Here is a 15,784-nt window from a genome sequence, read left to right on the forward strand (position 1 = left end):
GAGAGAGAGACAGGGGGGGGGGTAGATTGATTGATTGCACATTTTATTTGATTCACAGTATGTAGAATGGGTACATTTCAAACGAATGCACAGGTCAATAATACAAAAACTGCTTATTTGAGGACGAAACCATGAAAAGCACTAAGACTCATTTACATCAGGGTCCTCCATTTTCAATTCATCAGAACATTTAAAGACGTATAGAACAAGGGGGAAAAAAGGAAATCATCATACAGTTAAATATAGTAAAAAAGGGAAAAACATGAATTAAAATAGGGGGGTGACTTTGACTTTGTTATGGAGGCCAGTTTCGAATCGCAACCACCTGTAGGTGCTTTTTGAAGGAGTCTAGGGATTCACATTTCTTAATGGCTGTTGGTAGGGCATTCCACATTTTAATGGCATAGGAGCTAAATTAATTTAATCGCTTGTTTGAGCCGAATCTGGATTGCATGTGGTTTGTTGAACTCCCTCTGGTGTTGAGATTGTGGACTTCATTTACATGTACATTCAAGGAATTATTTAGACAGGTACATGGTAGTGAATCTTGTAGACCAGGATCATTGCAAGATGCTGTACTCTGTCGTCATCCTGAGCCATACGTCGGCGCTCGTAGCCTCGTAAAGGCAGTGACGTCCCTTAAAAGCGAGAGGTTTTAAGGGAGGTTCTCTGTCTGCCGTCTCCCCTCTGCTCTGTTAACATTATGGGTAACTCATTCAAGTGGTAAATTAAATGTGAAATACATCCTCTATTGAGAAAACAACAATATGTTGACAAAGACACTTCATACATTTGGAAACATATTTTATTCAAATCAATATAGTCTTCAGTTAATTTCACATTATTTTAAAAGTAGGCTAACTACAGTTGAATTTCAATGGACTTCTATGGGCTGGCCTGCAGTACACCGTTCTAACGGACCAGAAGTGGGGACGCTGTCTCATTTGGGGGCGTGAAATTTGTAGTCCCCGTGTGTCTCTATTTCACCTAATTTCTCCCTTCATTTAAAGTTCTCCGTCCTGGGGACGGATTTCCGTCTTGAGGACTTCATATTGGCCATTTATGAGATCAGTGTGAATCTGCAAAAACATTTAATAAGAGGGGTGGGGGTGTATGAAGCCATGGCCACGGTGTGAATGACATTAAGAGGGGTGGGGGGTGTATGAAGCCATGGCCACGGTGTGAATGACATTAATAAGAGGGGTGGGGGTGTATGAAGCCATGGCCACGGTGTGAATGACATTAAGTCATCAAAACGCAGCATATACTTGCTACTAGTCAAGAGATCTCTCCAAAGTCCAAACTACCAAGCTTCCATTCACACTCAAATAATATATCCATCAGCTGCTCAGAATGCACCACGCGCTGCTGAATGTAACCCGCCGGTGTTGTGACTTGTGCGCACTGCTGCGCAGACAGTAAATAGCAGATCTGCAAGCTCTCGGTGTGTCACGAATGCTACGCGCTGTGAGCTTGGATATCTGCTATTTGCTGCACGCAACACCGTGCGCAATTATAAGTCTGTTGTGCTCGATTCGATGTCCCCCTGCTATTCTGACTTAACACAAAGCGTGCTAACGACTCCTGCAAACTGATTACCCTGTACACTACGATGATAGCATTGGACGACCAACCTTTTCCTAGACCGACAGTAAATGTTCTCTCATCACACAGCATACCTCAAAAGAAAGCTTAACTTGTCCACTCCAATTTCTTTTTTTTTCACCATCTTCCATTCTGGAGATATGTACCTTTATGTAACACCTGCTTTTGTAGTAACGTACTCTTCTTGAACAGAAAGCCTAATTAGGAGCGGTTTTATGTCAGACGCTGTGTATCGTTCCAACTCGGCTAGCTGAGTTCGCCGAGGGACGGTGGTGTTTTTTCCTCCGAGGTGGAAAGACTGTTGTGACACGGTTAGTGTTGCTGCCTGCCTGCCCACCTCCCGTAACAACAGTGCATTTGCATTGTTCCATCTGACCGGCGTTGATCATCATGATAAAGAAATAACCGCTCACCGAGGGACGATACAATCCGTGATAGTTTTTTTGTTTGAGTATGAAGAAAAAAGGAGACAGAAATCTGACCGACAGTCACACTACACACAAGACCCCTCCCCTCCCTCCGCTGAAACAAATAGGAGGGAGCCCTCTCCTCCCTGAAACAAAGAGAGAGAAATAAGATGAGAGGTGCACCAAGCCGATCGGCTTGTTATGCAGCGATTCTGTTGACCTGAGTTGCATGGGAGTCTCCGAGCCACCATTACGTGACAATACGCCAATGATGATAAGAGCACCCCTCACTTCACACAAGTGTGATTTTTGTTATTCTTCATGTCATGTCTATTAATTGATTGCATTGGGCCTGAAAGGAAACAAGACCATAAGGACTTATTTTTTGTGTTCTCCCTTTTGGAATCCGTGTTTGACTGAACTCTGTTGCTGTTATGTCCAATCAATATAACATAGAAATGACTAAATTGTTACTAATATGTTTTAAATGTTTTTTTTTCCTCTCTCCAATGCATTGGTTCGATTAAAGCAGCTATAAGCAATAATGTCAAAATTTGAATGACCTTTTTTTCTTTCTTTTTTTTTATTCAGACAGCCAGCAATGGGTAGAACACTAGGACACTAGTCTCTGTGACACATCTAGGGGCCGCAATCTGCATTCAGAGATTTTTCCTAGAAGCTTTGTCATTGGTCGATTTGCCTGTCTGCTTCTTGATTGGTTAATCTTTTTGACCGTTTTTTTTCTCGACCAATGACAAAGCTTCTAGGAACATCTTTGAATGCAGATTGCGGCCCCTAGATGTGTCACAGAGACTACATTTTGTTTGGGAGCGTTCTACACATTGCTGGCTGTCTGAATAAAAATAAAAAAAAGTCATTAAGATTTCGACATATTGCTTATAGCAGCTTTAATACATTTGTATGTGTATTCATTAAGATAAATACTTGTCTGATTGGTTTGACCTGTTAAATGTATTACATCATACTTTACCTGCGGAAATGAATATATCTGAAAATAATATTTGCAGTAGCCAATAAAGTTTTACCCCCACCCTCCCCAATTTAGTCTGCATGCCAATGAAGTCCTCCCCACACACATCTATGTGTAGTCACTGCTGTTGTATCCTACTGAGCGGAGCCCACGCCGCACCTCACCTAAAATGAGCTTTGATTGCCTCTTTCTGTGGAATGTTCATTAGGGAAGTTCGAAACTTTGGCCATTTAAATATAATCGGAAACCACTTGTACTTTTAGTTGTAGTAAGTTTGTTAAGTACTCAACAACTATAGCCCCCCCCCCCCTCTCCCCGCATTAGGGGAGTTAGAAACAGCCTCATACATGACTGTATTTACTCCCCTCATTAGGGGAGAAACAATCTGTAGGAAGATTGATCATCCAATTAAATCATATTTTATATAGTTCTGTGTTGAAATAGAGTAGAATTGAAATATTCAGTAAACTATAAAGAAATATTACTCTATTCTACTGTTCAGTATAGCAGGATTCCGATTTGGCACTTTAAAGGACCTCGATTGTACACAAGGTAAACCAGCATATCTGGTCACATCCTTTCACATGGCTCTTAACGTCAATGGCAATTAATATACTTTCCAGATCCTTTATTAAGGACATGTCACACAAGGGTTCCTGCAATAATTTTTGAGTGGTGCAAACCACTCCAACAACCAGCTTTGTCTGTATGTATGTGTGTACCTGTACGTGGGGTCATGAGCACGGTTACTATGGTTAGTGTGTGACGTCACTGACATAGCTGATCGATCAGACTATATAAGACCTTGCACCACTCAGTTCACACGGGTGTGATTTTTTTAATACGTCTACATATTTAATATGTCTTGGCCCAGATTAGAAAACTGAATAAATTAAATAAACATTACTGGGCATTACTCGGGAGTCAGAAAATAATTATCTTCGCTACATTTTGTCTATTGTCTACACACACACACACATAAACCCCTATCAAACAACATTTGCTCAATACCGACAGCCGGTCACCAAGTGGATTCATGAATGCATGTATAGACAATATTCTAGGCAAATAATAATAATTAAAAAAAAACTATATCAATATATATTAACCCACTTAACAAAGAAACATTATAATAAGGCTACATCTTATCCACCATCTTTTCAAAAGTGTCGACAAATCGTCTCTCCCATCAGCTCCTCGTGCCTTTTCTCCTCCTTCTCTGCCTCCTGGATCAGGACCTCCAGGACACATTCATACACCGATTGCGGCGGAAGCCATGCAAGGTACCAACCAGCACATTGGGAGCAATTTGGGGTTCAGTGTCTTGCCCAAGGACACTTCGACATGTAGACAGGAGGAGCCGGGATTCGAACCGCCGACCCATGGATCATTGGACGACCTGCTCTACCTCCTGAGCCACAGTCATCCACAGGCATCCCCTCCATTTGTTTAATGATGAAGCTGTTAGGAAATATGCCAGGGGTTAGTTGAAACGTTCTGCACTGGAAATGGAATCCATTAGAATGATATGGCAATGGAACATTAACAGTCTAACGTGAGCTACATAAATCCTTTATTTCGGCGATAAGTCCATTGAACTCCGTTCTCACTCTCACACAGACACACACTGAACCACGGTGCGTGCCGCTGCACTGGCCATTAAAGTGGCCTTTTTTTTGTTATTGTGTATTTGCTATGATGCATTAGGAATATTATTTTTCAATTTTCATTTACACGTTTTAAATCAACACATTTGGAACAACATATTGTAGGTTTGTGCAGGTGAGATTTAGAAAACCCTTTGGGGTTTATAAGGTTAATCTCACTGCATTTAACTACAAACATACAAATAAATCATACAAATCTAACAAAGTAACAAAGTGGCATCATAAATAATACAACAATGAATACACAGACAGTAGTAAGTAAGTAAGTAAGTAAGTAATTGGTAGAAAAAAATAAGTGTAGGCCTATGTGTGATGTGTGTGGGTGTAAGAGTTGAAGACATTTTGAACTGTTATATTTGATCCATCAAATGGTTTCTATATTATAAGTTTATATTTAAAATGATTCAGTGTTAGACTTTGATGAGATCACAGTATAGCTGTTCCACTGTATTACACTGTACCATGGTTCCCCCTAGCGGCCGTCTATGGTATGTGCACCGTGCACGCTTTCAGCAGCAGCAGTGCTAGACTGCGCATGTGCACAACCCTATGAGCGTTGGTGTGAGTGTTTGTTGACACTTTAATTAATATACAAAGAAAACTAAAAGGTTTCGTTCGAAAACAGCGTCGTCGTTAAGCAGCTCAACCCTGAAACACAGCAGGTAAGATTAACTGATTCACCCAATTGTTTTTACTACGTTACGTTTATAGTTTATTATTGACTCCTTTTTTTTTCCAACATGGAAACAATAAAATTCACGAGTCGTATTTCTCTCATATCTGCTTGTTTGTAATACACGTAGGCCTATCCTAAACAAGCAGTAGTTAATACTAGCAGCAGTAATAATATTGTAACTTGTAAGTGTATCCTAAACAAGCAGTAGTTAATACTAGCAGCAGTAATAATATTGTAACTTGTAAGTGTATCCTAAACAAGCAGTAGTTAATACTAGCAGCAGTAATGATAATTTAAGTCGCTCCTCCAAAGGGATTGATTGATTGATTGATTGAAAATTGTATTAACAGTTTGCAGAATTACAGTACATTTCAAGCACAAACTCAATAGAAAGGCTGTTAACTGTGAGTGGACGACCCAATTAATAAGCATTACACTTGTTTACAACAGGGTCCACCATGTTCAATTCATCAAAACATTTAGAGACGTACAAATAGACACTTCTATATAGACAAAGAACAGTACAGGAATTCATCATAATGGAGGTAAAAAGGGAAAAGAAACATATACAGTGAGGGGAAAAAAAGGGGGGGCGGTGGGGGGGGATTCAGATTTTACGGGGGCCAGTTTCGAATTGCAGCCATCCGTAGGTGCCCTTTGAGAGCGGTTTTTAAGGAGTCAAGGGATTCGCATGTCTTAATGACTGTTGGTAGGGCGTTCCACATTTTGGTGGCATAGGAGCGAAAATAATTTAGTCCCTTGTTTGTGCCGAATCTGGGTTGAACATTATTCGTTGCACTCCCTCTGGTGTTGTGGGTGTGGACTTCGTTAACATTAAGGAAGTATCTACACAGGTACATGGGTATCTTGGTGGAGTATCGAATCTTGTGGACCAGACCCATTGCAAGATGCTGTACTCTGTCGCCGACCCTAAGCCATGCCAGTCTGTCAAAGTGGGCAGGGGTGAGGTGGGTTCGGGGGGTGAGGCCAAGTAGGAGCCTGACCAGTTTGTTTTGGGAGGTCTGGAGCCTAGTTTTAAGGGCCTTTGAGCTATAGCTCTCTTGGCTACGTGGCCTAATGTTGCCTGCCTGCTCTGCTGAGTTGGAGATCAGGGTTCGATTCCAGCTCAGGGTGCACTGCTATAGCAGATATAATTAGAATATATACATTAACGTTACATCAGTGTGTTGTACTTTTGTAGTGGATAGTAGACCCTGACCCCTCCCATGTACTATACCCTGATGGCTAATGTCATCAGGTACAGTAAGAGGTACGATCGAGGTCCATGCGTGCAAGTATAATAGGTACAAGCATTCCGTTGTGCCTCTGTCAATCACACTCCTTAACAGAGTCCTTGCAGAGGGCGATGGTGATGTTCTTCCCCTCTTTTGCACTAGGTATGGTGGTGTGTGGTATTTTAATGTTGTACGGGTCACTGTGCCTTTGTTGTCTTGTATTGTGTATTGTATTGTATTGTATTGTATTGTATCTGTATGCTGAAGGGCGGGCCCTTGCGGTCCAAGACAAATTTCTCCCCCTGGAGACAAAATAAATAAACCTTGACCTTGAGAGAGAGAGAGAGAGAGAGAGAGAGAGACTGAGACTGGAGAACAGTCCAAATGCACATTTTTGGCAGCAGGTATATCTGGCTGAACAGGGTCTTTAAGTTGCTGTTCTGTTGGTTCATTTATTTTAATTGTTACTGTATTGCTTGTTGTTCATTATTGTTGGGATGTTTGTTGTTGTCTCTGTGTGCACAAACATTTGTTTTGTTGTATGTATGCTTTGGCAATGTAGAACATATTTAGAGAGCGAGAGAGGGGGGGGGGTAGATTGATTGATTGATTGATTGAACATTTTATTTTATTCACAGTATGTAGAATGGGTACATTTCAAACGAATGCACAGGTCAATAATACAAAAACTGCTTATTTGAGGACGAAACCATGAAAAGCACTTAGACTCATTTACATCAGGGTCCTCCATTTTCAATTCATCAGAACATTTAAAGACGTATAGAAGGGGGAAAAAAGGAAATCATCATACAGTTAAATATAGTAAAAAAAGGGAAAAACATGAATTAAAATAGGGGGGTGACTTTGACTTTGTTATGGAGGCCAGTTTCGAATCGCAACCACCTGTAGGTGCTTTTTGAAGTAGTCTAGGGATTCACATTTCTTAATGGCTGTTGGTAGGGCATTCCACATTTTAATGGCATAGGAGCTAAATTAATTTAATCGCTTGTTTGAGCCGAATCTGGATTGCTTGTGGTTTGTTGAACTCCCTCTGGTGTTGAGATTGTGGACTTCATTTACATGTACATTAAAGGAATTATTTAGACAGGTACATGGTAGTGAATCTTGTAGACCAGGATCATTGCAAGATGCTGTACTCGTCATCCTGAGCCATACATGGGTAACTGGCGGCCCAGGGGCCACCACCTTCACTTCATGTGGCCCTCGGGTTAATGTCAGAATACTGATATTATTGATTTTCACACCGCTTTAATTACTATTATGTCCAATGTATTTGTATTTAGTTTATAACGTTAACATACAACCTATAATTAAAGGCATTTGATTACTTTATTTGTTACTATTCAGGATTCCAGTTGAAAAATAGCAAAAAAAATAGTGTGAAGTGTTCGTATCATTATACATCATACATCATGTCATTAACAACTGAATTGATGTGATTGGTTGGTTACATTTACGTCATATTTGGCAGACATAGAGACACACGGGGACTACAAATTTCACGCCCCCAAATGAGACGGCGGCCCCATTTCTGGTCCGTTTCAATGGTGTACTGCAGCTGTCAATGTAATCCCTATGAGAGGCATCATAAAATACCCTAATCTCACTGGTCCATTACTGAGGCTGTAGCGATTTCTTTTGTGTTCTAATAAAGTTTCCCATATGTTTGATTTGTCCTTTTCAATGTCACATTATAGCCTACCTGCCATCTGAATGTACAACCCACAATGTACTATAATATACTCCCATCAGAGATTCAAAAGTGCTAGCATTGTAAATCTCAAGTTAAAGGGGTCGCACGGTATATACGTCACGGTCGCATCCCTTGATGTTTTCAATACCCAGATATATTTGTTGTGTTTAGTTTTATATGCTATGTATTCGTGGAAATTTATCTAAACAGCATCTTGCAAGACTAATTATTAATACTCATCTGGAGAATTCACTATAGGTAGTTGAAAATGTCAGGATATGCCACTCCATTTAGCTGGGTTATTTTCCCATGCAAGTATTCAGCCAAGTTAATTATACAACAAGTTGACAACAGTAAAACACACCGTCGGAGCTCCACGGTAGGTAGAACATATTCAAATGTTAAAAATATAGACATGAATAACAAAGTCAGTCGGGATCGGGATGTATTATTGAGTATTCCACTCTTCAACGTCGGCGCTCGTAGCCTCGTAAAGGCAGTGACTTCTATGGACTGGCCTGCAGTACACCGTTCTAACGGACCAGAAGTGGGGACGCTGTCTCATTTGGGGGAGTGAAATTTGTAGTCCCCGTGTGTCTCTATTTCACCTAATTTCTCCCTTCATTTAAAGTTCTCCGTCCTGGGGACGGATTTCCGTCTTGAGGACTTCATATTGGCCATTTATGAGATCAGTGTGAATCTGCAAAAACATTTAATAAGAGGGGTGGGGGGTGTATGAAGCCATGGCCACGGTGTGAATGACATTAAGTCATCAAAACATTTAATAAGAGGGGTGGGGGGTGTATGAAGCCATGGCCACGGTGTGAATGACATTAAGTCATCAAAACATTTAATAAGAGGGGTGGGGGTGTATGAAGCCATGGCCACGGGGAGGCATACTATGGTCCGACGGAGCATTGGTTCGATATGCGTCCGCACCTCGGACTAGCGCCTGCTCCCGTGCTTGCGGTTATGGTTAGGTTAGGGGTTAGGGGTATCGGATCAATGAATCGTCGGACCAAACACATGTACCCTGGCCACGGTGTGAATGACATTAAGTCATCAAAACGCAGCATACAGTATACTTGCTACTAGTCAAGAGATCTCTCCAAAGTCCAAACTACCAAGCTTCCATTCACACTCAAATAATATATCCATCAGCTGCTCAGAATGCACCACGCGCTGCTGAATGTAACCCGCCGGTGTTGTGACTTGTGCGCACTGCTGCGCAGACAGTAAATGGCAGATCTGCAAGCTCTCGGTGTGTCACGAATGCTACGCGCTGTGAGCTTGGATATCTGCTATTTGCTGCACGCAACACCGTGCGCAATTTTAAGTCTGTTGTGCTCGATTCGATGTCCCCCTGCTATTCTGACTTAAAAGTAGCACAGATTTAATTTACCACTGAAGTTGGAAGTTTCTCCATCATGGCAGCGTCCAAAAGATGAAATTACAGGAATAATGAAAGTCACTGGAGTTCTAAATTGAAAGTTGATTACACCATGCAACAGGTAGGAATAGCCTTAGGATGGAATGGAATTATTTTATTGACAGGGAATTGACAATAAAAGTGCTTACGTTCGGTTCTCTTGCATTAAATTAGACAGCGCTGCGGAACACTTGCTAAGTTGCTATTGTCAATTAGAGATTTGAGAGGATTTATTTGTCTCTCACAATTAAAGTTACCCAAGCAGGCGTGCCAATGCAAACACTTGACTTCGGGGCGGTGTTTCTCTATTATCTCATCTTTTCTTGACTGTGCTGTCAAAGGCATGCAGTCGTGTCCGACCCTCCTTTAAGTTTCACGCCCAACGAACGCCTCCATATGATTATCGCTCGATTGGACCGGCTGCTAGCCTGCTACTCTGCTACTGCAAAGTGCAATCATAAGGTGGTTAGAACTTAAGGGTTACATTATTTGACCAATACCACTTCCAAAACATTGCGCGCTACGTGCGCCACAATATGGAAAAACATGCCGCCGTATTAATTCGGGAAGGGGGGGTGGGTGTGTGTCTGAAAATCGTTTTCCGTCTTGGGTTTGCAAAATGTCAAAAATGACACTCAATGCTTCACATACTAGAGTCTAGTATGTGAAGAGTCATTTTGGATTAAAACATAAATAAAAGGTTTTCTCAACCCCTGAACAGTTAGTCTTGCCACCATGACTGTCTATTTATCAAAAAGAGTCACAAATAAGTTGCTCAATTCCGACAGCCGGTCAGCAAGTGGATTCATTATATTAATTTAAGTATATAGGCAATACAAAAAAAACAATATATAACAAATATCCCACTCCACATCCCCGGCTGCCGGACTATAGGTCTCCAGTTAAAGTCCTTCCTTATTCACTTGATTTCAGACCGGAGTCCAGACTACAGGTGAAGATGAACTCTCCAGACTCATAAGAACTGCAATACCCATGATGCATCACTCCCAGGTGAAGATGACCTCTCCTGACTCAACCAGGGACGTTTCTATTAAACAGGAAGCTGAAGACGTTTCTATTAAACAGGAAGCTGAAGACGTTTCTATTAAACAGGAAGCTGAAGATGTTTCTATTAAACAGGAAGCTGAAGACGTTTCTATTAAACAGGAAGCTGAAGATGTTTCTATTAAACAGGAAGCTGAAGATGTTTCTATTAAACAGGAAGCTGAAGATGTTTCTATTAAACAGGAATATGAAGATGTTTCTATTAAACAGGAAGCTGAAGATGTTTCTATTAAACAGGAAGCTGAAGATGTTTCTATTAAACAGGAAGCTGAAGACCACCCACACCTCAGTAAGTTTCATGCCTTTCTTTAACCCATTAAGACCTGAGACCAGATTCTACAAAATGTCTTCTAAACCATCACAGTTTTCTTAATTATTTCTTTCCCATGTCCGTATATATAAGGACCCCGCCATTAGGTGGCGTCATATCCCAGATCCGTGTATATATACATACCCCAACATATACTCCGTCTATATAATGGTTGAGGCCTATGAAAGCTTTTAACATTGGTCCGGTTCCTATGGCAACGCTCCACCGTTCCAACTATGGGAATGAAAAACTAATCACAGTGCAAAGCAGTTGAAAGGAGTATGTCCATAAGTCAGACTCCAGGATCGCTGTCCTTGTATTGGTGGATCTTCTGCCATCCACATTTCGTATTTAATTTGTGCCTTTGTACCGTGACGGCGAGGGCTACCACAATGTCTTATTTTCACTGGACAATAACAATGGCAAACTAGAAAATATTGTTCCTGAAGAAACAATGTGGGCTCGCTGCAAGCCAAAACATAGTAGTATGAATAGTACAAATTCAGTTTGACTTGGTATCTCTGTCTGTGTGTTGTGTGGTTGAGTATTTAAGTACAGAGTAGTATAGAGTGTTTAAGTACAGAGGATTAGTTCACTAAGTATAGAGTGTTTAAGTGGTTAGCACCTTTCAAACAAGTATTTGCAAACTTAGCGTCTGCACTTTCTTAGGGGCAGTTCACAAAGACACAGCTGTCTCCTCTGTGTCTCCTGTGTCTTCTGTGTGTTGCAAGCTTGCAATTCATTTTAAATGGGAGTCACATGGTTTGACGAGACAGCCTTGTTGCATGAGGGGGAAGAGGGAAGAAGACAGCCATGCAACAAGGTTGTCTCGTCAAACCATGTGACTCCCATTGAAAATTAATTGCGAGCTTGCGACACACAGAAGACTGAGGAGACAGCTGTGTCTTAGGTGTGAACGGCCCCTTACTCTTTACAAAACTGAGTAAGTCAGTGTGGAAAAATACTTGCTTGGCCGACTGGCAGCGTGAACAAGACATTTGGCGCTGATCGCTCCAGTAGTTTGTGAGATTTGATCACCACAGTAGTTTGTGAGATTTGATCAGTAGTTTGTGAGATTTGGTCACTACAGTAGTTTGTGAGATTTGGTCACTACAGAGGCAGACTCAGAGACACCTTTACAGATGCACAGACACACAGGCAGACAGATTCACAGACTCAGAGACGAAATGTTTTTATCGTCATGGGCCCCGCCCGGCCGCCCGTTTAGGTTCTAAACACTTATTTGTAACACTTTTTAAACGTGTCATAGTGTTTAGATTATAAACAGAAGAGCATGTTTAAATACCATGATTGCAGGCTAGTCCTGTCCGCCTCGGCAGGTTCTGTAGAACTGTCGCTGGGACGTCGAAAGGTTTCAACGGCAGGCTGGCATCGCTGTTGCCAGCCAGGGTGTTCTTGCTGGTGGTGGTTTCATATTGTGAACAAGTAGCCTAAGCAGAGTACAGTACTGTATGCATGCATATTGCATACCCATACCTGGCAGGTGAAAACAAGCACCCAGATTAGCATTTCAATGCCTGATCTGCATGTGTACAAGGGACAGGCAATGCGGTCCACCACCCCCCACCCCGGACAGTGAGGAAAAAAGAGGTGTTAAGGTGCCAGACTTGGATGGTGGCGCGATTACATACAAAGTCAATGCAAGACGAGAATTGCGCGAACGGGCGCGGTGCGACCTTGTGCGGTACAAACGGGACGAACCAAGGAGAATATATCGGGTCCAATTCCTCATGGGGGCCGAGATCCCTGGTCCAATTCCTCATGGGGGCCCTGCCCCCCCGGCCCCCACAGACTCTACGTCACTGCACAGACTCATTTACAGATGCACAGACACACAGATTCAAAGACTCACAGACACCTTTACAGATGCACAGATACACAGGCAATCAGATTCACAGACCCAGATGCACAGACACACAGGCAGACATTCACAGACTCACAGACACAGGAAGACAGATTCACAGACTCACAGACCCATTTCCAGACGTACAGAGCTATGCAGTGGAAATCTTTTACATAGATTGTTAAGCTACCATCGGTCCACATTTCAAGCTTTCATTGTCAGAAGTGCTTATGCTTCATAACGTCATGCACTGAGTGGGATGACTAATTTGCTTCCAAATTAGAGCTTGGGTGTGAAGTATATATCTTTTTTAATTGTTTCAGAATTTCATGATTCAAATGAAATGTTTGCTGTAACATCATTATTCATTTTGGTGTTAAAGTAACTAAATATATGACTTCACGTAACTTTGTTTTAGTATTTTGCTAAAATCTTGCTAAAACTTTCATAACTGTAGTAACCTGTAGTTAATAACGGTTTAGTCAATCTTATCTTGGTAGTTAATAGCTCATTTTGTACATGGGACATGGAAGAAAAATGGATTTACATTTTAGGAATCCAGTGTTGACCATCATGTTATGTTTCTGCTCCTAGACATCCTGCACATGGTTGTGTGTAAAGGGGAGGTTTCTTCTAAACAGGAGCGGAGCCCCAGTCTGCTCCAGGAGGAACCAGAGCCTCCACACATTAACGAGGAACAGGAGGAACGTAAAGAGGAACAGGAGGAACTACTTCAAAGACCAGAGGAACCTGTCGGGTCAACGTTGACATTACTAGCAGTGAAAGGTGACGATGAAAATGATGAAGAGGAAGAAGACATATCTTCCCACTGCTCTGAAGTTGAAGTTGAACTTGAATCTGACACTGAAGTCACTGAAGACAGTGATGATTGGGAGGCGACAAGTGAAGACGAATGGCGTGACAAGAGTTTCAGTTACTCGGGTTCCCTGAAGAAGCACCAGCGTGTCCACACTGGAGAAAAACCTTTCCAATGTAAACATTGTGACAGGAGTTGTACCTCATCATCTTCTCTGAAAACACACCTTCGTGTCCACACTGGAGAAAAAACATTTAAATGTATATATTGTAACAAGAGTTTCAGCCAGGCAGGTAACCTGAACACACACCTTCGTGTCCACACTGGAGAAAAACCATTTCAATGTAAACATTGTGACAAGAGTTTCAGTAACTTTAGTAACTTTAAGATACACCTCCATATCCACACTGGAGAAAAACCGTACCAATGTAAACATTGTGACAAGAGTTTCAATCAGTCATCTTCTCTGAAAACACACCAGCATATCCACACAGGAGAAAAACTATTCCTATGTAAACATTGTAACAAGAGTTTCAGTCGGTTAGGTCAACTGAAGACACACCTTCGTGTCCACACAGGAGAAAAAACATTCCAATGTAAACATTGTGACAAGAGTTTCAGTCGGTTAAGTAACCTGAAGAGACACCTTCGTGTCCACACTGGAGAAAAACATTTCCAATGTAAACATTGTGACAAGAGTTTCAGTCGGTTAGGTAACCTGAAGACACACCAGTGTATCCAAACTGGAGAAAAACCATATCAATGTAAACATTGTGACAAGAGTTTCAGACAGTCAGATAACCTGAAGAAACACCAGCGTATCCACACTGGAGAAAAACCTTATCAATGTAAACATTGTGACAAGAGTTTCAGTCAGTCAAATACCCTGAAGACACACCAGCGTATCCACACTGGAGAAAAACCTTATCAATGTAAACATTGTGACAAGAGTTTCAGTCAGTCAGATACCCTGAAGACACACCAGTGTATCCACACTGGAGAAAAACCTTATCAATGTAAACATTGTAACAAGAGTTTCAGGCAGTCAGCTACCCTGAAGACACACCTTCGTGTCCACACTGGAGAAAAACCTTATCAATGTAAACATTGTGACAAGAGTTTCAGACAGTTAGGTCACCTGAAGACACACCAGTGTATCCAAACTGGAGAAAAACCATATCAATGTAAACATTGTGACAAGAGTTTCAGACTGTCAGATAACCTGAAGAAACACCAGCGTATCCACACTGGAGAAAAACCTTATCAATGTAAACATTGTGACAAGAGTTTCAGTCAGTCAAATACCCTGAAGACACACCAGTGTATCCACACTGGAGAAAAACCTTATCAATGTAAACATTGTAACAAGAGTTTCAGGCAGTCAGCTACCCTGAAGACACACCTTCGTGTCCACACTGGAGAAAAACCTTTCCAATAGGGGTGTAACGATACATTTGAACAGCGATAAGATACGTATCACAATACATAGTTGACGATATGATATTGGTTCATTATGACGTTCAATTCAATGATTTGAAATCGATACAGTAACTATTTAACAAATATATTAAATATGTGTGAAACGTGTGGATAGTGGAGGTTTTTTAAGGGAAATAGTTTTTTCTGGATATAAATAAGTAACCACAGTGATTCTCTGGCAAATAGATGGACATTGTATTTGAACACATATGGACAAACCCACGCCTTGACATGATCACAGTGAATACACACATATATTGATCGACCAATTGTATTGTATATGGAATGGAAAAGTAATTAAACCCATCTTTTTTATTTTTTATTCTTAAAATTGCTAAATACAATGCACAAGTACTTAGTATTGATTACATTGATTATTTACATTATTTACACAACGATTCCAGCGGTGGCTCAGGGGTAGAGTGGCTGGATGGTAACCGCAAGGTTGCCAGTTCGAACCCGGGCTCCCCAGTTGAAGTGTCCTTGAGCAAGACACTGAACCCCTAATTGCTCCTGATGTGCTGG

At 41.4% G+C, this 15,784-nt stretch overlaps 1 protein-coding gene across 1 annotated transcript in view; it reads left to right on the forward strand.

Annotated features, from left to right (window-relative positions):
• LOC306932996 (uncharacterized protein) overlaps window positions 1-15,784 on the forward strand; it is a gene marked incomplete at its 3' end in the record, with an annotated part of 47,110 nt that overhangs the window by 21,917 nt on the left and 9,409 nt on the right. The window contains exon 4 of the mRNA XM_079514966.1: window positions 13,585-13,671. Coding sequence (XP_079371092.1) covers window positions 13,585-13,671 — 87 coding nt within the window. The remainder of the gene's footprint in view (window positions 1-13,584; window positions 13,672-15,784) is intronic.

This window comes from Electrona antarctica, assembly GCF_951216825.1.
Source record: "Electrona antarctica genome assembly, chromosome: 11".
Classification (NCBI taxonomy): Eukaryota; Metazoa; Chordata; class Actinopteri; order Myctophiformes; family Myctophidae; genus Electrona; species Electrona antarctica.